The sequence below is a fragment of the Neolamprologus multifasciatus genome, chromosome 7, assembly GCF_963576455.1.
Source record: "Neolamprologus multifasciatus chromosome 7, fNeoMul1.2, whole genome shotgun sequence".
Lineage (NCBI taxonomy): Eukaryota > Metazoa > Chordata > Actinopteri > Cichliformes > Cichlidae > Neolamprologus > Neolamprologus multifasciatus.
In genome coordinates this window covers 27837033-27859155 of record NC_140445.1, presented here as the reverse complement: position 1 = coordinate 27859155, position 22123 = coordinate 27837033, and the positions used below count along the sequence as shown (strand labels likewise).

At 39.2% G+C, this 22123-nt stretch overlaps 1 protein-coding gene and 1 long non-coding RNA gene across 3 annotated transcripts in view; one reads left to right on the top strand and one right to left on the bottom strand.

The window, feature by feature from the left end:
* The window catches only part of sardh (sarcosine dehydrogenase), a 50428-nt gene that overhangs the window by 10837 nt on the left and 17468 nt on the right, over nt 1-22123 (top strand). Inside the window, exons 8-12 of the mRNA XM_085164627.1 lie at nt 8382-8486; nt 11646-11775; nt 14413-14499; nt 20042-20132; nt 20266-20407. Of these exons, the coding sequence (XP_085020753.1) occupies nt 8382-8486; nt 11646-11775; nt 14413-14499; nt 20042-20132; nt 20266-20407 (555 nt within the window). The remainder of the gene's footprint in view (nt 1-8381; nt 8487-11645; nt 11776-14412; nt 14500-20041; nt 20133-20265; nt 20408-22123) is intronic.
* On the bottom strand, nt 508-6974 carry LOC146514471 (uncharacterized). Of its 2 annotated transcripts, none has more exons than XR_014874840.1 (4): nt 5921-6974; nt 4546-4603; nt 3117-3250; nt 508-1027 (listed from the first exon to the last, which is right to left on the bottom strand). It is a non-coding gene; the product is annotated as an uncharacterized LOC146514471 (long non-coding RNA). The 2 variants fall into 2 exon arrangements; XR_014874841.1 differs by having other exon boundaries at nt 3117-3238.

Here is a 22123-nt window from a genome sequence, read left to right as displayed (position 1 = left end):
CAAGTGATTTTGAAGTATGGTTATGCAAGAAATAGGGTGTGAACATATTGCACCTGTTTACTTTGAAGAGTTAAGGTGTGGTATCAAACATAAGTTTGAGTGACTGAACAGTTTCACAGTAGGCATCCAAAGCTTGACTGAGTGAAACGTTGTTGTTTGGTAGCACAGCAGGGTCTCATTCATTCAGTGCACGTGGGAGCTGAATCTCAGGAATGGTGATCTCATTTGATGGGCGGTGATTATGTGGTCCTGTCCAGTCCACACCATAATCCTCATCAACCTGAAAGAGCATGCACATGTTTTAAATCTAAACTGAAGAGGTGTTTCCTGCAGCTGTTGCTAGATGGACTTATTGAGTTTGTCAGGGCCTATGTGAGTTGCTTAGGATTTGGCTACCAACTAATTATTCATTCACCCATTCTAGGTCAGGATTGGTTCTCTTCAGGTATAACAAATTTAACTTTGTTTAAAGTATTGCCATCTATACCTGACAGATGGAATAAAAGGAGAGAATGGCTTGGGAGACATTTCCACTTTCAGGAGAAATATTTGGTACACCAACTAGCACAGTAGAAATAAACTCATCTCAACTACAGATAGCAGAGTTTTACATACAAGAACAAATATGGATCAAATAGTCATGTGCCTGTGACAAATCTTGTCCCTCCTTTCTGTGCAGCAACCAGAGGTGCAGGGGTGAATGGTTGTTTGCTTTTCTGAGTCCGTGCTGACTCCATGCTTCCTGGAATGACTGAAGATGATGTTGAATGTGATGCAAAAAGCATCTGTGCAGAGCAAACAAGTGAATTTTTTCACCAGGGTTGAGCAGTCCTTGAATCTCCAGCTGGGTGAAGATGTTTTCATATACATCCTTCCACAGGCGCTCAATGCTGATTTCCATCTATATGCCAAAGGTGATTTGCTGCTGATACACTGTACTGAAAACGTCTTGTAGTCTTAATAGATAACCGTCGCATCTTGACCCCTTCTGGATTGACTCGTCTCATTGAATCCATCAGTCGAAATCCTGATTAACAAACAGATCATGTCTTGGTACTAACAACTACAAAAAGACTGTATTTGTCAGGGCTCTGTGTGCAGGCGGATGGAGAGGAGGATCCAAATGCGAGACTCTGAGACTGAATTGAAACTGAGAACCTTAGCTTTATTGCTGGTGATATACGAAAACATGAACTGAACAATGACACTGAGAACTGAACACACAGGCATAATTCTGAGGGTACGACGCGACACCAAGCACGGGAAAACACAGGGCTTATATACACAAGGTAGTAACGAGGGAATCGGCAACAGGCGGGGAGACACAGCTGGGAGAGATCAGGGCTAATGAGACAGGGGGAACAAAGCTGCACACACTACCATAAGACAAAGACTTTCACAATAAAACAGGAAACATGAATCACAACTCAGAGACGTAAGCTGTGTCCCATTTCAGGGTCTGCACGCTTGAAGTACGCGCACTACGCGTACTACGTACGGTGCGTACTATAAGTACGAGAAGTGCGGAAGTGAGAGGCTTGTGAAATGGGACTATGGGTCCCATTTAAAGGGTCTTCAGTTAAAGACACAAAGACAAAGCGATGTGTCCTGTCGTTCCTGGAACCATCTCCTCTTATGTTAAGCTCGCTGCATAGGGTGAATAGCCATACATTCGCCTGAGGGCAGCAGAGGGACGGTATATGCTTCGTCGCGCTGTTCAGGTTGCCTAGCAACCATGATACTAACCGCGAGACACGTTTCATACAACTTTGTGTGACAGAAATGAAGGATAAAAATGTTTTGTTGGTCATTCATTTTTGTCATGACATCACTTTGATTAGTTGAGTATCTGAGGCTGAGACCACAGGACTGTAAAACATGATTCAAGGGCTTCATTTCTGTACTGAACAGTTATTTAAGATTAGCTAGTAAATAATAATTAGGTGTTGTTGTTCATGAGACTAAAGTGATCTCACTATGGTAATGAAAATATCATATGGCCAATATTATAGTATTGTCAGATTATTATTACTTTTATTATTATTATATATAATAATAATAATTATTATATATGTGTGTGTGTGTGTGTGTGTGTGTATATATTCAATTCAATTCAATTCAATTTTATTTATATAGTGCCAAATCACAACAAAAGCCGCCTCAAGGCGTGTATATATCACTGACTTTCAGCTTGTTTTGTTTGTGGATATATGACTGACTTTAATTATCCATAAAATCATCAGATTCTCTGTAAGATTAAGGTCGACTATATATATATTTAGAAGTAGAGGCTTTAAAACCAAGTTTGCCGGCATGTGGCCAGCAGCAATGTTTTAATGTTCTTCATTATTAAATATTCGCACATGAATAAGTGACGTCATATTCAGTACTTGCTTTTGACAGTTCACTCTTCGGCCGCTCCCTTCTTGCGGCAAAATTATCCACACCCACCGCCGCGCTATGAATTGTGGGATATATGGGACCACGAAGCATGCACCGGACCACGCTTGATATTTGGGGAAATCGACGGCGCATTTGGAGTATGCATTTGAAGTACACTTCGAATTGGGACAGCCGTCGTCGCGTGGCGGTGACGTAACCGCACTTAAAATGCGTACTTCAAGCATGCAGACCCTGAAATGGGACACAGCCACTGACTCAACACAGAGAGACAGAAAATGACAAATGGAACTGAACTATACATGAAACCACAATTCCTAAAACATGGATAACAGAAACAAAACTCTAATAATAATAATCATTACAATCACAACAAGAGAACAAGAAAACAATCCATGATGCAAAATTAAACCAAAACATAATAAACTCAAAATACTGGGTCCAACGGACCCAGAACCGTGACAGTATTGTAAACACTGTAATGCTTATGGGACAGATCTTTATTGTGTCAGGTAAGTATCCAGATGCTGTACAGATTTAGTGAGGAGAGAGAATCGTGTACAGACTGGTTCAAACAGGAACATAACTGCATAACAATGATAAGAACATGCTAGTCATTTTTGATGCCTACATTAAAATATCACATCAAGGCCACACTGACACGTGCTTTCCAGGCCAGAAACTGGTGTTTGTATATTTTAACAATATCAACTTACTTTGAATGTATATGCCTCTGGATCGTAGATGTCCCATCATCATTCTGCAGTCGGCATTTGGGTGATGACGCTGAATGTCCAGCACTTTTGAATCCAAATCCACATCTCCAATAGAGGAATACCTATCAGATTTTCTGCACATAAAACATTTTTTCATATTTTCATATAAAAGCAAATCTCAAAGTTTTCCAATTAATACTGAAAGAACCAAGGATGTAAATGTATTCTTGTTTTAGCTTTACTGAAGACACCAGAGAAAGTATGATATTTAAAACGCTGCTGTAATAGACAAAACCATTTCAATAAACTCGCTATTTAACATCAACTTTGTTATGCGTTATCAGAGAACAATCAACTGCAAACAGCAATGAAACATTCAACTATGTACTATTTAAACCACTAATGACCCTGTTGTCTAACAAGCAGTGTTGGGAAGGTTACTTTTAAAATGTATTCCATTACAGAATACAGAATACATGCCCCAAAATGTATTCTGTAACGTATTCCGTTACGTTACCCAATGAGAGTAACGTATTCTGAATACTTTGGATTACTTAATATATTATCATGCTGTTTACAACTACGTGAATGTACTATTGCTGCGATTTATTACTGTTACTGAAGGTCCGCGGCTCCGAACCGTAGTAAAGGGACCTCTGGCTAATACGGCGGGTTCTGTGTCGGGCTCCTAGCTGAAAAATAGCTTTACTTTGTTGTCTGGGTCAACTTTGCTTGCAGACATAGAGAGAGGCGTTGAAAGGCTGCTCCAATGGAACTTATTGTTTTTGGAGGAAAACACGAACACGGTGTACAGTCGAGTCTTAATAGCTTACTTACAACTGGGCTGTCAGGCACTCTTCTTGGCTGCAGTGGTTATTATTATATTTACATGCTTCCAGCTCCCGTTTTTGCTCGATGATAGCTCGTACTTTTCCTTTTTCTCCCTCCCTCGCTCACAGACACATAACGGGTATGGCAGTCCATTCTCCCTGCAGCACGGACTACACTGCCTATGATGCTACGTTCTTTAGAGCTATACCTGTAGCATTCTGCCTATTAGCTTAGCACAACAACAACAAAAAGGCGCTCTCTCACCCAGGAAACACAGAGAGAGAGAGTGTCACCCTGTAACCATGGCAACCGTAACGCTGCCGCCTGGAACAACAGAACGTAGCTGTCAAACAAAACCCAAACAGTCCTGACCCGCGACAATATGAAACAGGGAAGTACTGCCGTGTAATCCATTTATTTCAACAAAGTAACTGTATTCTAAATACCACCTTTTTAAACGGTAACTGTAACAGAATACAGTTACTCATATTTTGTATTTTAAATACGTAACGGCGGTACATGTATTCAGTTACTCCCCAACACTGCTAACAAGATGTGATAAGTAAGTAGACTGTGGAAAGCTGGTGGGTCTACTCACCGGCTAAACGTGTCTCAACGCCGAGATTGTGCCGATAGCTTTAGCCGCAGCTGCCCCACTTAGTTTAGACAGTAACAAAAAAAAAAAAAAAAGTAAGCGATAATATTTCATTGTCAAACGTCATAATTAAGGTCAACATCTAAACCAGTGGTTCCCAAACTTTTTTTGCTGGGCCCCCCTTGTTTTACAAGAAAAACGTTCGCGCCCCCCTCGCGCGTGCGCACACACGCACGCACGCACGCACGCACGCACGAACACATCCTCCAACCACACAGACCCATATTTTGCTCCATTGCGGTTTATTTTACACCTCAAACATTTAGTAAACAATTAAGCAAATACAAGTAATCTGCAATAAATTACAGGTAGTAAGAAAATAAACTACTAACTCTTTTACGCTACGTCCACACCTACATGGGTATTTTTGAAACGGCGTTTCGAATCACCGAGAACGGAGATTTTTTAAAACTCCTTTTTTGTGGTTACGTGTGGACGAGGAATACAGAGTTCGTCATGCAACATCAAAGGTATGTGCCTTTTTTCACGTCACGCTGTGTGCACGTTATTGTTTACATGAGATGAATTGCAGAATGGCAGATAGAGACGAAATACTGTTAATCTGACTATCTGCAGGTTTTACACACTTACATATACACACAGTTACTGTCCCTCCATTTAGAAAGGCAGAGGCGTCACGGTGTAATTATTTTACATGTAGTTGTTTTTTTCCCTGTGTAATAATGTTCAACATTGCTATCAATACATTTTTCAAAAAATCCCTCTGCAAAATGGGTTCAAAAACATAAACAACTGTTGGATGCTGTTTGTCCGTGATTTGAACCGAGAGAACAAATTGTGGCAGGAACGACCTGATGTTATTTGTATCCCGCTGTAACTTTACTGTATAAAGAGCTAACATTTCCAAAATGTCAGGAGTAGTTAGTCATTACAACAAGTGTTTGTGAAATACAAATCAAGAATGTGGGATACTGTTTGTCCGTGATTTAAACAGCCCAGCGCTGCTCCCAACGAAGGGAAAACCAATTCTGCAGGGAAGACCTACCTTGGCACTTGTGCAGGTGAAACCAAAGGGAAGATATGCTTCACCATATTTTCTAGTCTTTGGCTTAGAATGAAGTTGGTTTGGAAACATATTCAGCTATGCTTCATCTCCTGCTTTGCGTTTGCGTGGGCGCCCGTGCTAGCAGTGTCCAAGCGTTGTTGTTGTTGGGTTTTTTTTCCCTTTTCATGCCGCGCCCCCCCTGCAATGGCTCTGCGCCCCCCCTAGGGGGCGGGCCCCACACTTTGGGAACGTCTGATCTAAACAATGCTGTGTACAGAATCACACAGGTGCTCAGTTACAGCATAAACTTACCTTAGGCCTTCCTCCGTCATTTTCCTAATTGTGCTCGGAGACACAGAACACATATCGGCAATTACCCCGATGGTTATCCCGGACAGCACTAAAGTCCTGAGTGCTGCACTGGGATTTCAAGACGTGGACGACCAACATTTGAAGACAGTTCTTCCTTCCAAACGAACACGGTGCTGGTGCAAAGGTCCAGCCCACTTACATTGATTGACAGACAAAGTCATTCTGCTGAAAAGTCGCATTATAAAATAAATAGGCCATTGGGAAAAACGGGATTTTGAAATAAAGACTGACTTTGAAAATAGGTCATTTTGGAATAAAAACGTCTGGAAATAAATAAAATGCCTCAGGAATAATCTCTATTATTGTGAAAAAATAATGACCATGAAATAATATTTCACAATAATAAGTAAATTTATATAGCAGAATGCAATATATTTCACAATAATGAGCATTTTTTTCAAAATGTGTTCCATTATTTCACAATATCATTCTCACATTACATATCTGTGTCTTATTTATTCACATAGTTATTTATTTCATCATGACCTATTAATTTATTTAATTTTGAACACTTTGGAGTTCCATAGCTGTGATGCATAAAGAAATGTTTTGGTTTATTAAGATAAGTCATTGACGACTGCTGCTGTAAACATTTTTAAGGCTGTTTTTTAGTCCCATGTTGTGATGCCCCTTTTGTACAGCTCTTAACATCTTATAAAAATGTAGCGCTAAACAAAAGTGCACTTGTCTTTATATTCGGCTTCCAAGGAACCAGACTTTATTATAATTATTTAAGGTAGTCTTGAGCAATAGCTCTCCAGACTGTCTGAAGGATTTTCAGACATTTAAAAAAAATCTTGACTGGTTTTTCATTCTTTTTTTAATCCAGTCCTTCTGACTATTTCCAGATTTTTTTCCTTCTTTTTTAAGCCACTTAACCAACTGAACCCACTTAATCACTCAAGCATTAAAAAGGTATCAAACTCTAGGGATTAACCAGTATTGTGTCCACATATATTAGACAATTTAGCAAAGACACATTTTAAATTGTATCTTTAGGTGCTTTGTTCTTAGCAGCCTGTTGCAAGAACACATGAGGTCATGAAATCCATAAAATGCCAAAGATAACATTTTGATAGGAATTAAACTGTATTTTTGGCACCAACAAGATGATTCCCAAAAAGCTATAAGCTGAAAACCTGGCAAATGCTGACATAATGTGCAGTGTATTCTTAAAAATTGGTGAAGAGGAGGCCAAAACTATCTACAGGAGATGAGCAGTATCTGAAAGTCATGTACTTAAGAAGTAGGAAATATCCAGCAAAGACTTGACACAGGACCTGAGAGATGCATCTAACCCTTTAGTTCACCGAAGCCTCATCAGAAATAGTCTCAGTGGAAGTTTGGCTGTCAAGAAGCCATTGTTAAAGAAGGGAAATTGGGAGAAAAGGTTGAGGTATGCCAAATTAAACAGGAACAGGACCAAAAATCAGAGGCAACAGAGCTTATGGAGTGATGACAAATTGCTGTCAGCAGGTACAGAAGAAGTCAGGACAGAGAGACAAAAGTAAGTGTCTACATCCATCTCTAAAACAAATTGGAGGCTCGCATTTCAGCGAGTGGTATTGGGGATGTTGTCAAAATGTATGGAATTATAATTGCACTTGAATCCACCATGCAGTATCATCTGGGAAGATTGTGGCAGCAGCTTCGTGTTTTTTAGAATGACAAGGAAACTCACTCTTGTCCATGTTTCAATAAGTCACTGCACCTGTTTTCCATTTTCCTTTAGAACATAAAGAAATTATTAGCAATTTAAAATTTTTATGAATAGCTTTAGACCAACGGTCCCCAATCCCCGGGCCTCGGCCCGGCACCGGTCCGTGAGTCGTTTGGTGCCGGGCCACGAGAGTTGAGGCTTAGGTGTGAAATGTATGGTTTTCAGGGTTTTTATCGGTTTTCAGCGTTATTTTGTTATTGTTTTTATCGTTAACTCGGTTTTCCTGGGTCTTGTGTGTTATGGATAAATCTTTTTTTCGGTACCGGTACTAGTTTTATTTTGTTGTATTTATCCGTGACACCTTAAAGGCTGGTCCGTGAAAATATTGTCGGGCATAAACCGGTCCGTGGCGCAAAAAAGGTTGGGGACCGCTGCTTTAGACAGCCTTTGGGATTTCAGTCTCTGGAGCCTATCCCATCCATCCCTGAGCTCTTGTGACCCTGAATTGGATGTGCGATGAAGAAAATCGCTCAATGGATGGACTATTTGAATTAGCTGTTACCGTTAGGAATTTTTTAGATAACTTTTGAGGCCCTGGCTTTGTAGATTTTTATGAACTTGGAGAATTTAAACAACTATTTGGTAATAAAATTATTACTTTTTTTTTTTCATAAAAACGGTCCTTAACTGATTGTGTTCTCATTCCTTTGTGTTTTGATCCGTTCACTTTCATCTTCCCAGAACATGCCAAATGTCAGGGACCATGATGCGTCAGTGTACCTGCGCCTTCAAGGTGACGCTCTGTCTGTGGGCGGTTATGAAAGAAACCCCATCTTCTGGGATGAGGTAAGCTTGAATGTCATCCTGAGGTTAATTGTCATATTCTCTTTCTATTAGTTTCAGTGAGTGCTGTGATAAAAGATTTAGCTTTGCTCGACAAAAAAAAATCAAATACTTTAATTAGGAATCTGAATAAACTCTCATCTAGTTTATATACTTCTTACTCTCTGTGTCATTTTGACCTCATCTCTTATTTACCTTGTCTATTACTTTCTGCTGTATTAGTTTGGAGGTCAAACTGTATTCATAACAGCAGTCAAAACAGTGTGTGTGTGAGTGTGTGTGCGTGCGTGTGTGTGTGTTAATTTTAAAGGAAAACTGTAAAAAATATTTAACATTCAGGGGAAATTGTTATTTGTTTTATTCCAAAAAACTGATATAAAGACTGATAGTTTGTGACCATCTTGCATAGCTTAGCATTAAGACTGAGGTACTTTAAGAACAGTTACAGTTTTCTTCCATTCTTTATGATCACATCTTTTTACACTCCAATTTTGCTATTTCTCCCATAATTTGCAGGATGCTCAGACTTGGTTTAAATATATGTATCCTAATTTTTTATTTATAACTGTTTTAGTTGTTTGTCTAGGAAGCTGGATTCAGGATGTTTATGTGTGCTTAGCCTGAACACAGAACAACAGTAAGCCGCTAATCTGGTTCTGTTTAAATATTCCTACAGCCTACTGGGTCGACTTTATAGGTTTTTAATATGACAGACAAATATCAATTCTCTTATCATCTTTCTGTAAAGACACAAAGCTACAAATGTTGGACTTTAAGTATAAAAACTTGAGTAGCCATTATAAAAGGAAAGAGCAACAAACTGTGTTTATGATGCTTCTGGAGGCACATGAGTAGGTATAGTATACCCAGTAGGGAAAGAACAGGATTCATTTTTTTCCCCCAAGTTCTGTTGGAATCTGTGGCTTTTGTTGGATGACTTCATCAAATCATCAAATCCAGTGCCTTCAGGTCACTTACGTGAAGGCGAAGTTTATTAACCTTGATGCAAATAATGAAACTCGCTTGTGCAAAAAAGGGATCAAACGCTGACACTTTTGGAAAGTTTATTTTTCTCTAGAAAGTTTATACAGAAAACAATACTTAGAAAGAAAAAAAACTAGTCCTATATTTGTATCCATTAATAAAACTGTTGCAAGTCTTATTGCCCACACTCCACATATATTTTATTTCTAATGTGCACAGTGCTCAAGAGGGGATAAGTCTATTGGATTTTAATTACCTCATACTCATTCTTTTAGCACAAAAGACAAACATTGTATTTTTAGCTCCGCTTGGGGTGAAATTTGTTTTATTGGAACATTAAAATCAAAGTACATCTGTAAAAGGAACTGCAAGAGGCTCTGAAGACTAATTATTCGAACAACACTTTGGCAACTAGAAAAAGTCATTGTGCAAGCAGTTGCATGTTCCATGCAAAGACCGACTTTAGAGAGAGTTTGACTTTGGAGATTGATCTTTTTAAGAGCCTTTGAACTGACAGGTGGTCTTGGTCTTAATGGATTTGTACTTTCTCTCAAGGACAGGTTTTTAGAGCAGTTTGTTAAGTGGGCTGGCAGGAGGTTTGGTGGCATGCATTTATGCATTAGATACTTAAAACTTTTCACTCGTCATGCATTCCTTCTTGATTTATGCCTGTTTTTTTTCTTTAAGACTTTGGTCTTTTATACTATTCAGAAGTAATGAAAGCCATTAGACATTTTCTGCAGGTCACCGATAATATCTTTTTGCCTGTCAACCTAACTTCCTGGCTTTCTGTCCTTCTGGCTGGCTGGTTGCCTGTCTGCAGACTCCTCAGTGGTTTTTACATATTAGAGGATTTCTTTGAGCGGAAGCAGCTTCTTTGTTCTCGTTCTGCAGCAGCTTTGATGTCTTAAAGCAAGTGGAAGAAGAAAGAATAGATACCGAAAGGAGAATTAGCAAGGAGACGTGGAGAATAGAAGAAGCGGAGTGATTGAAGATGAGCTAGATTGATGGCTTGGGAAGGATTGGGAGAAGTGTGGTGCCTAGGACAAAGGTATCTGCTTCTCAGATACCCCAGTTGAGTGTCAATGCCCGGTAATAGTGCAGAACTCTTTGTTCACATGAAAGCAGCTACTGTCAGCTTGGGCATCCATATGACATTAAAGTCTTAATCGAAGCTGAGAGTGTCACAGCAGATGGTAATTGTGAAGCCAAAGGAATTTCCTTCAGTACGTCCTCTGTACTTGACTGTAGACCATAACCATCTATCTAACTTAATCACTTATGTTCAACATTTTAGAAAGCGGGTTATCCAGTGCTTTTTTGTTTTGTTTTTGTTTAGGCATGTCTGTTACATAATTTAAGAAATTGAGGAAAGTAAAATAAAAGTAGATGAAAGAGTGAATCAGGGCAGGAATTGAGAGAGAAATACGTGACTGATAAAATTGCTGGACAGCTCTGGTGTGCTGGACTTTCCACTTTGAGTGCCCTGAGTCAGCCAGATTAGTGTTTGATGGGAAGGTGGGGAGTGGGGGGTCGTCTGTGCTGCTGGCCATTAGTTGTAGGAGTTAAAGGCTGGATTTTGGTGTGGCTGAAAAGGAGGGCGTTACAGAACTCCAGATTGGAGCAAATTAAAGCTTGGACAAGATACTGAGATGAGAGGAAGGGCTGATTTGACAGATGTTTCCGGGGTTGAGGAAGAGCTGATTTAACAGATGCTACAGGATGTGTTGTGGCTGCAGCCTTGATTTCTCCAGTCACATATGAAGAGGATAAAAGAGCACAGCAGTATTTTTGACACTGGCACTGTGGTGGTACATCAGCATTGAACATCACAGTAGTAGTGCTGACTGTAGTCTACAAAGACACACAAAGAAAAGGAAAAATATTAAAATGCACCATTATTCAGTGCTTGTTTTACTGCTCATTTCTTCAATTCAATTTTTCTAATTAGATGTGGTCCCTATTTATGAGATTTGGTTTCTTCCTCAAACAGAACTCGTTATTTTCAGTGTGAAAATTAGTTTCAAAATTGGTGTGTTTTAGGGGTAAAAGAGAGAAAGTAAATGTGTGCTGTTATTTTAAGGTTACTCAAGGTTTCAAGGTTATTGGAAGTAAGCCAGTCATTTATTATCAGTGTGCCTTTTATTTTTTTTATTTTTTATTTTTAATATTTCCCAGGTGTCTGATAAGTTCTCCTTCAGCCTGTTCGATCTGGACTGGGATGTCTTTATGCAAAATATTGAGGGTGCAGTCAACAGAGTTCCTGCTCTGGAACAGACTGGCATTAAGTCCACTGTCTGTGGACCAGGTACACACACACACACACACACACACGCACACACGCGCGCGCGCGCACACACACACATGCTCGGTTGTGTTCCCATCACCTCATGGGGAATTACATTTACTGAGGTCATTTCCTGGAGACTCTATCTGAAACCTCCTAACACTAACCCTTCCACTAATCTTAAACTTAAAGTCTACATGCTAACATGTAGATATATGTGTTTAACATTACAGGGATTTGATTTATGTCACTAAAAACAAAGCAGGTCATCTATTTGTGACTATGTGTAAGCGGACATATATATCCCAACAGGAAAAATGCAATCATGCACACATACAAGCACTAGTTCAAAAGAAGCATTCATCTTTGAGCAATTCCTCCATGCCTTTCCCTACAAATCCTTATGCATTACAGCAGCAAACAAGCAACTTTCACAACACTTTGGATGCATACTGTGGTTGCCCATGAATATGTAAACTAGCGAGCTGTATGCCATGTTTGCAGAGGAGATAGTTTGATTAGCTCGAGCCTGACTTCCTGTGCAGGTAATATCACATGCCCAGCTGGTTATGTGAGCTGGTCTGTAGCCATGCTTCGTGGTTTCTGATTTGAGTTTTTTCATTATTTTAGCCTGGAGCAGCAGTTTGGAATAATGATCAGAATGATTTTGTGAGGATAGAAAAGTAAAACAGAGTGATAAAATGAAAGTACAAAAGACATTTAGAAGGAACTTTGACAAAAAGCAAAAATACAAAAAAGAAAATGTTAAAGGGAAATAAAAATTAATAACATAAATTTTACAGAGATGAAATGAAGACGAAATGATGGAAGAAAAAATAAAGGTAGAAGTCTGAAAAGCTGTCTGTTCTTCTTATCTGTGCCCTTGGCTTTAAGTCCTGCAGGTTTTAATTTTATGTTTACTGGATAAGCAGTTGGATAAGAAGTTACTAAGGCACCTTTGGCATTTCCATGAGGATACAGCAGGCTAAATGAAGGAGAAATTTCAAATATAAATCAAATATTATAAGTTCCATCAGTATGTGCAATTCACCACTCAGAGAGACTTATTTATATAGACAGAAGTATGGAAAATTGAGTTAAAGGTTTGCCGTGTTTTCTTTTGAATATTCAGCAGTTAGTCTAATGTTGCTAAAAGACATATTCACATGCATGTGTGTGTAGGTATATAAGAGAAAATATCTCTCTTTCGGCTTAGTTCAGTAGAGTAATAAAAGTACTGATATCTTAATGTATCTGCTGCAATTTCTCTGTTACATAAGACATTGTTAGTTTTAAAGTTCGCGTGTATTGGATTTTTGGAAAAGTTATTATTGCATTGCAGAACTTGCCTAAAGTTGCCTTTTAAACAACTTCCAGCTCTCCAAAACCACCCATCCAATCTGTGGTTTTTAACGCAAGTGGAAATAGAAAAGGAGACATTGCGGTTTAATGAACAGCCAGCCTGCCGTTATGGTTAGGAGGCATTTACTGACCACAAACGGCTCGCTAAGTTTCAGTGTTGCACACAGCTGTTCTAAAGTCTCAGAGGACCAAGCCTGACCAAACCTAAATGATAAATGGTGGCTTGCCAACTAAAAACACAGTATATGAAAAGTTCTGAGCCTTAGCCTTCTCACAATTCCTCCCCACACTTTTATATCTTGTGCAAAACTAACACATCCTGTACTGTCACATTGTCCACCGAATATAGAGATGCATTTCTTATTATATCCGCTAACATGTCAGATGATTCGGCGCTCAGACTGCTGATATCGTGATAAGACTGAAGACATCACATCTTTAAATCATCTAATTTGTGGAAGATCTGCTGCCATGTTTGATCATGAATATTGCAAAAACTACTAAAGACAAAAGCCTGAATTTTTCACTGGCCTTTCGTTTCGTAAAAATGAATCAGGATCTGGGATTTTGGATAGATATATCAAACATGACTAGTTAAAATATGAAACATAAAATCAAGCTGCCCTGTAAAATACCATATTTGCGCAAACACTAATAAAACATTGCAAAAGGAAACTAGAATTCTGAATGGTTTATAGTCGAGTTTCAGAATAATGCAAAATGAAACATTTTGAATAGATTAACATGAATTCATTGTCATAAAATGCTATTTTCAATTAACTTTCACAATGGATTGAGAAAATATGACAAGTTGTATCACAAAGACAAAAATATCAGTAGTTAGTCTCATCCAATTCTTGCAGGATTCAGTCTGGAAGGCAACTGCCTCTCTCTCTCTGTTCAAAATTACAGACCCTGATTCATAAGAAAGGTCCGGGAAAATTTCAGGCTTTTATCTTTTGTAGTTTTTGAGATATTCATGCTCAGACATACCAAAAAAAAAATATCCATCTCCAATTTTTAGGCAAATCGGAGATGGATGAGCATAAAATCTTCTCAAAATTTGATGATTTGGCATGGAATAACCCAAAGCCAGAGATGACACTGATAAAATAGCCAAAGTAGTCAAATATCCATCTATCAGTCCTTTTTCTTCTGCATATCCAATTCTGGGTCATGCGTGGACTGTATCCTATTCGAGCTACCACAGGAGCTGAGACTGACTCCTGTGACGAATCGGATAGAAAGATTTTGTTCCCACCTTTATCACAAAGTTTCTCTCTGTTATTGTTTCAGAGTCTTTCACAGCAGACCATAAGCCTCTGATGGGAGAAGCACCAGAGGTCAGAGGTTTCTTCCTGGGCTGTGGTTTCAACAGTGCTGGTAAGTTCTGCATCAGCTGACAACTGACAGTCTGAAGAAATAAAATAGTCAGAGGTGAGAAAAGAGAGGAAGGGAGGCAGGAAGGGAGGCAGGGAGTGAGCGAGAATCCCAGAGAGTGCAAAGACATCTTAGATTAAATGGTTAGCTTCATAAACTTTGCCTTAAAGAAACAATACATACACTGCACTCACTGACTATTTATTATAAAGTACTTCATCTTTAATAGCTTTCCCTTGAGGAATCTATGAAATGATTCCTCAAGGGGTGACAAAGGTCGAAGAAATCTTAGAAAACAAATGGGCAAAAATAATGAGGAAAATAAGGGAAATGGCCAAAGATTTTTTTCTTAGACTCTGACCTAGCCTTCACCAGTCTCTCAAGGCACAAATGAATAATAGAGTGGTTTTCATTTTTCAGCTTTCATCGAGAACATACACATACACGCAGGCACAGACAGATCCAACCCGAGTAACTCCATTACTTCACTCAGGGATGAACTTTCTACTGACATTAGAGAAGGAGGAATGCGAGGATCTCAGCGGTCTGAAAAACAGAGAGGGGGCGTAAAGGGTAAAGTAATCACCATAAGCATTAAGACAATTCAGACAAAGCCTTTTTTTTTCCTGCACAAGAGCAAAAGACTATGGGATCCGGCTCTGCAGTCCTGACAGACGCTTGGGAGACGCAGTGAAGTGAAGACCTGATGTGTGGGCATCTCGACACTCATATGTTACACAGACCTCCCTCTTCTGTATTTTCTTTTCTTTCAGAGGTGTAGTTGACTCGCTGCAAATTAATGAGTGGTCCTTGATGTTTACCACTGCTTTTCTATTCTGCAACCACTTAACCATGAAATATTCTGTCCACCACCCTGATCAGAGTACTAACAAGTCCTTCGAGTATTGCCTCATATTATACCTGAAAACAGTGGTAAAACTTGCCAATAGGCTTCTTCTCATAAAAATAATAAATTGTCATCAGTTTGGATTATTAATTCTTGGTAGCTCAGTGAGCAAAAAGCTAAATGTTCAACAACCTCATGTGAGAGGCCGACCCCCATCTGTTATTCTCTGGTAATTAATAACTATAGAGTGAGCTTGGGACTGCTGGCATTATATTTTCTTTTCTACATTTACATAGAAACACAACCTGCCTGTGTGAATAGACGTGGTTACAATTCTGTCGTACCCATTTTATTTTGTAGTGTAATGCTGGGTACTAGCTCAGTGAAATTGGCCTAGTATTACTAATATCACACCTGAGTCATTTTCACACATGCACAGCATCCCTGAACTTTCCTAAACATTACACGGTGGAGCTGTGCTGCCTGCTCTATGGTACAAAATCAGTGTAATGTCCCATGTAGCTTATGTGTGAATTAAGCACGTAATTGTCATGTGAATTCACAGACAGTGAGTGGGAGTCGTGAGGCTGGTCTCCTGCGTGTGTTACCCGCTCACCAAAGGGAGTGCTTCCTGTAGTGAGAAGACTATTTGCACGTCTTGCAAGTATATACTTTTAAAAACTAGAGTTTGGGGAAAGCAGCGGTACGACCAGCAGCACAGAGGAGAGCAGGCATCAGTGATGCAGATACTGTCTAAGTCGGAGATTTAGTATGACGTGTAGATGTATTGCAGATGTGCAGTAAGTGTGGGAAGGCTAAAGCAGCTTAAATAGTGTGCCCTGCATAAGAAATTGGATGTGCAGAAAGGCATTTGGAACATCAGTTGATGTGGGCTGCCATTGAGATCAGCCGATCTGCTGGGACTGAGCTTGACTTCGTAGCCTGCCTGAACTGTGCTCGATTCGCACTCAGCATCCACACACACAAAGGAAACACTGATGTGCCATGTCATCCCTTCTTCACCCTCTCTGCATCTGTCACTCTTTCTTCCCCTGTCTTTATGCCCCTCTGACAAGGAAACGGCATCTTTCGCATTTTCAGTGACATGGCTGTCTTGGCTCAAGGCCGGGCACGGAGAGGCAGGAAAGTTCAGAGACCAAGGGGTCACTTTTGATAGATTTTTTTTTTTTAAAGTCATTGCTGGAGCTAAATTTGGTCTCCAAGCAATCACCAAGCCTTCAGACTGGTTGAAGTTGTATTTGTTGCCTGGCAACCTTTGGATACTTATTCTTGGTCTCAAACCCATCATGCTTAACATTTAACTACTCTTGTTTATAAAGGTATTTTTTCTTCTTCTTTCTTTTAAAGCTATGAACTGCAGCACCTCTTACCCAGCTGCATCCTTGTCTTGCTAACAATCACAGGAATAAGCACCTTTATTATTTCTTATTGTGCACAATAAGAAATAATAAGGATACTGCTGCTGATGTAAATCTTAGGAAAAAACTGTCTTCTGTTTTTTGGCCAACTTTGTTGGCTCATAAAATGGAAGCATTAGTGTGAATGTGAAGCCAAAAGAGGATCAAATTTCTAACTTAGAAAAATTATCGAAGAGGGGATCATGAAACACACTCTCTGCATTCTGAGGGGAGTATTGTTAATTTCAAGGTGAAGAACATACTGACTCTAAAGTTCTAGTTATTTTAGTGCTGATTATATGTGCTATATTCAAATAACCAAAGCCTTTAAGTAAAGAGTTAAGCATTTGTGGCAGTACTTGGCTTTCTATAAGTTAGAAGAGAAGGTTAAAAACACTTAAACGTGTGAACTGTAATATATGAAATTGTGTTTGAAGTACATGACGTTTTCTCCTTGTTGTGGAGGAGCTTTGGCTCATTCATCTTTACAACTTCGCTTTAGTTCATTGAGGTTTGCAGGCGTTTGTTAATGTACAGTTCCTACAGCATTTAGGATTCTGATGAATGACCCATCTTAGGCCATGTATCTTGTTTGTCGAACTTCTGAATAACACATCTTGATATGCAGCATTCTGCAGGAAAATAAATTCAGTGTCGGGGGGAAACATTAAATGCAATGTTTACAGAAAGAAATGCCTCTTTATAGATGCTGATAGACACATGTTTAAAATCTGGATGGAACCGACCATCCTCATTCAATTTCCAAAATGTTCAGTTGTAGCCAAATCATGTGTACACTAAATGCTGTTTTAAAATTTCAGATTAATGTGCTTGCTAATCTGCTGAAGAGGATATTGGAAAAAGATTTTTAAAAAAACAATTGTGCATGTTTTCCTGCTCTTTCTAAGCATCGGTGGTATTGCTGGCAGCACCCCTGTAAATGTCAAGAAGAAGAATTTGAGACAGGAGATTAGATGACACATAACGACCGTGAAAGGGGCAAATATTTGCACGGCATAAACGAACAACAGCGCAAGGAGGAAAAGGGACTGGTTAGAAGGGGACGACAGAATGAGTGGAAGCTCAAGCACGAGGATTTACAAGTATGGAAACTCGCACATCAACCCAGTTATCTCGAGTGACATTTATCAGTGCCACCTCGCCTTGCTGGTTGTCCCCACATTGTCTTGGGAGAACTTCATCAACATCCTCTCACCCCTCCTCCCTTTATCGCTCAACCCCTGCACCCATCCATCCATCTGTCTAGCAAACCAGCCATTCAACTGTCCACCCGGGCTCGGAGTGACAGTGCCTGCAGATGAGTGAAGTAATGAGAGATAGAGGGAGAGGGGACGCTGTGAGAGATGGAGATGGAGGGATGACGGAGGGTTGCAAGGACACACTGTTCGTGCTGCTGCATATTGATGTTGTGGTTGCAACACATGGGAGAGACATACATACAACACACACACATACGCTTGATAACTGCAAATTACCAGCAGCACAATGCAAGTGGGGGGTTGCTAAAAGGGCCCAGCTCATTAACCCGACAGTTTTGGGACTTGACAGATAAAATATTGAATTGCTGATGATTGTTTGTTGGTTGTGTTGAAAGATGCACAATGCTGCAGCCACTGGGTGCAGATGATGAGGTCACATTGCTCGGGGGCTCCTGTGAGCAAGAGTCAAAAGATGGAAGAAGGGTCGAAATAACCTTATGTGGATCATGTGCCACATAGGAGCCATAGCAGAGGACAAAAACTGCTCTGTTTCTCTTCTTTTTTTCGTTTCTTTTCTACAAATTAATGTGACTCTGTCCTCTAGGCAGGATGTAGGTGAGCAAGAAGGGGATTAGAGATCCACTGTGACTTATTCAGAATATCCACAAAATAGTCCGTCTTTTTTTTTTTTTTTTTTTTTTTTAAAAAGGAAAGTTGAGGACAAACATGGGAAAGATGTATATAAGTAACAAAAGAGTGAACTCTGATGAAAATTTAAATTGTACAAAAGCTTGTACAAAATTATACAAAAGCTTAAAAGACCTCCCATTTCCCTTCCTGAGGAACAGTTTCTTGACACCCTTCCACTGAGATCATTTCTGATGAGGCTTTGGTGAACAGTAAACAGATCAGAAACATCACTCCAGTCTTGTGTCGGGTCTTTGCTGCATTTTCCCCTATTTTAAATACTATTCATAGAATAGATAGTTTGTTTTATTCTTTTCTTCTTCTTTGGTCCTCCACTTCTTTCTTTGATTGTTTTCGAAGGCCACGCTGCACACAGTGCCAGAATATGATAAGTCTTTGGAAATCACGTTGTTAGCTTAAAAAAAACTATTTTGTGTCTGTTGTGCTGCAGTTCATAGCTTTAAAAGAAAGAAGAAAATTGTGCTATCTTTGGCATTTTCCATAGATTAAACTAAAGAAATCTGGGAAAAAAAAGATGTTTGCGTGATAGACTGCTAGTAACTAAATGCCTAAAGATGAAACTAAAAGTAGATTTTTTGCCAAGTTGTCTTATGTGTAGACACATAACTAGTTCATCCTTTTTGGTGGTTACCTGATTGATTTGCAGGTCAGTGTTGAGTGCCTTAGCAAGCAACTAAAAAAGCATTCCCCTAAAAATGATTAAGGACTGGACTGAAAATGAGTGATGTTTCTTAAGACTTTTGCACAGTACTATATGCTCATTTAATTATTATTATTACAGTTTAAAGCTTTGGACATTTGTCTGTGTCCTTTCTTTTTAATTGAAATCTATTTTAGCATTTATTTTATGGGTTTTGGGTTGTCTTTAATTTCAAAAAGTGTGAATAAATGCCCATTTTTAAATCATCATTATTTTTTCCCCTCTGGTCCTCATTCAGGGACCCACTACAGCACCAACAATCATTTTAATTTTCATAAAATTAAAAAATGTAAAAAATCCATGCACATTACAACTTCCCAGCATCCAAAGTGGCATCTTTGTTTGGTTTGACTATCATTCCATCTAAATGTTATTCCCTTGGGCTATGGAAATTTATCTGACTTTGCATTTAAAAAGCAGTTAATCAGGTACAGAAATATTGGCACTCATAATATTCACAGGCTCCGTCCTTTAACCAAAAAACAAACATATTCAGTTTCAAAAGACAGTAAAGAAGCTATAATCTGCAATTTTATTCCACAATTACATAAAACTAGTTAATATTGTTTCAGCATTAATTAAAATGAGCTGAATTTGACCGGGAATGCTTCTCACATCAACATCTCTTTTATCCTTACACCTTCTGTTTCAGGTATGATGCTGGGAGGTGGTTGTGGTAGAGAGCTGGCTCACTGGATCATACATGGCCGCCCTGAAAAGGACATGTACGGCTATGACATCAGGTACATCACTCCACAAAATCTACTCAAAATTCTTCAGATTATCACTTTAGCAAAAGGCAGCAGGAACTGCAGTTTTAATGAAGATTGTGACTTTTAATGAGCATCTTTTGAATCCGTCTCCCTCCTTTCTCAGGCGCTTTCATAACTCGCTGACAGACAACAAACGGTGGATCAGAGAGAGGAGTCACGAGTCGTATGCTAAGAACTACTCTTTGGTGTTCCCCTTTGATGAGCCGCTGGCCAGCCGAAACATGAGGAAGGATCCTTTCCACCAGGTAGGTCAGTGGTTTGATCTCCAGTGCAGACAGTTAATCACAGTGTTTCATGAGGAGTTCAAGGAAGTGACCCACATGCTTTGTCTTTGTGCTGGGAGTTAGTCACACTCCTTTCAGCTGTGGTGTGAGTCACGGATGAGTTTGAGATAAGCGCAGAAATGATAAAAGAACTACTGTATGAAAAGGTAGTCTAGCAAATGGTGACAGAGAGCACAGGACTCATATGCACGACTCGGGCACAGATGAAAAGTTTAAACCTTTTTATTAAAGTAAGGCAGGCAGAAGCTGGTAAGTAGGTGGGTGAAGGGGAAGAAGATACGCATGATTTTTTTTTCTTTTTTCCTTTGAGATAAACATTAAGCTTAACCTTGGCTTCCTTAAAGCTCTTTTAGTTGAGTAATTGTCAGGGCATTTACTTACTGTGTCTGTCTTGATTTAGACAAACACGCATGCTGGCTTGTGGACCAATATCCAGCTCTTGTTTTTCCCTGCATGTAACTTGACCTGTCATTTCCGATCTCTTCCTTCTGTTACCTGTCTAACTTTTGCACTTTTCTCCTTCAGTCACTCAGTTTTCTTCATCTATTCATTCAGGTTTTCATCAGATTCACACAAGTCTGCTTCCCTTTTTTCTTCTTCTCGTAATTGTGTTGCTTTAGTTATTCTCATTAAAGTCTGCATTTTATGTGTTTCCCCTTTCTTTCTTTTTCTACACTTCTGCTACCACAACATCTGGCTGGCTAGCTGAGACAGAAATGTGCAGATAGAACAAATCTACATATAAATGATGCTGCTGAAACCCTAGCTTGTCACATTTCCATGTGTGTGAATGTCAAAAAAGGGACTTAAAAGACTTGTGAGAGATATAGGCATACAAGTGTTTGTAAACTTGAGGTTTGGGACACGGGGATCTTACTCTCTTATTCCGTTGCCTTTGTTCAAACCTAGAGGCAGCTGATTCAAGCAGAAGGCAGTTAGAGGTGTAAGTTATCCCCAGCAGTTACATTTAATAATGCAACCCCTGCCAACATGAATCTAAATGCTACACTTAGTTTCAGTAGCCTGGTCTCAGATGTCTTTCAGCTTCCCCTCCCTCCTGAGCCTGGCACAAACTTTTAATGGGCCCCACTACCACACTTTATGCATTAATGATCCACTTAGACATGCTTTTCTATTCCAGAATTCATTTACATTTAACGGTTGCAATTTGTACCCCCACTCGGAAATGTAGGCATCTTTTCATGAAAGATTATTAACACAAATTCCATTAGTAACATTGTCAATTTGTCTTGTAGCTTATATCGTGTGCTTTCTCAGAATTTGCTTCGTTTAAATATATGAGGGGGTTTTCAACATCTGGTTTTTGCTCTTCACTATGAAATAAAAATAATTTGTAATCATTATGACATGTTTGTCTTATAGTCATTGGAAGATCTTGTTGTTTACTTGGATCTATGAGTATAGGTTTCTTTGTGTTGGGGAAATAGTAAAATAAAGTCAGATTGAGCAAAAAGTCAGTAAAAAGCAAAAGAATTTAAGCCTTACTTACAGTCATGGTAAAAAGTACATACACCCTCTTTCAATTGTAAGGTTTAAATATTATGATTTAATCTGGTTGTTAGCAGATCTTTGAATCAAGGAAATAAAACCTGAGATGAACAACAACACGTACCATTTTACACCATGTCATTGTCTATTTAAAAGAAAAATAATCCA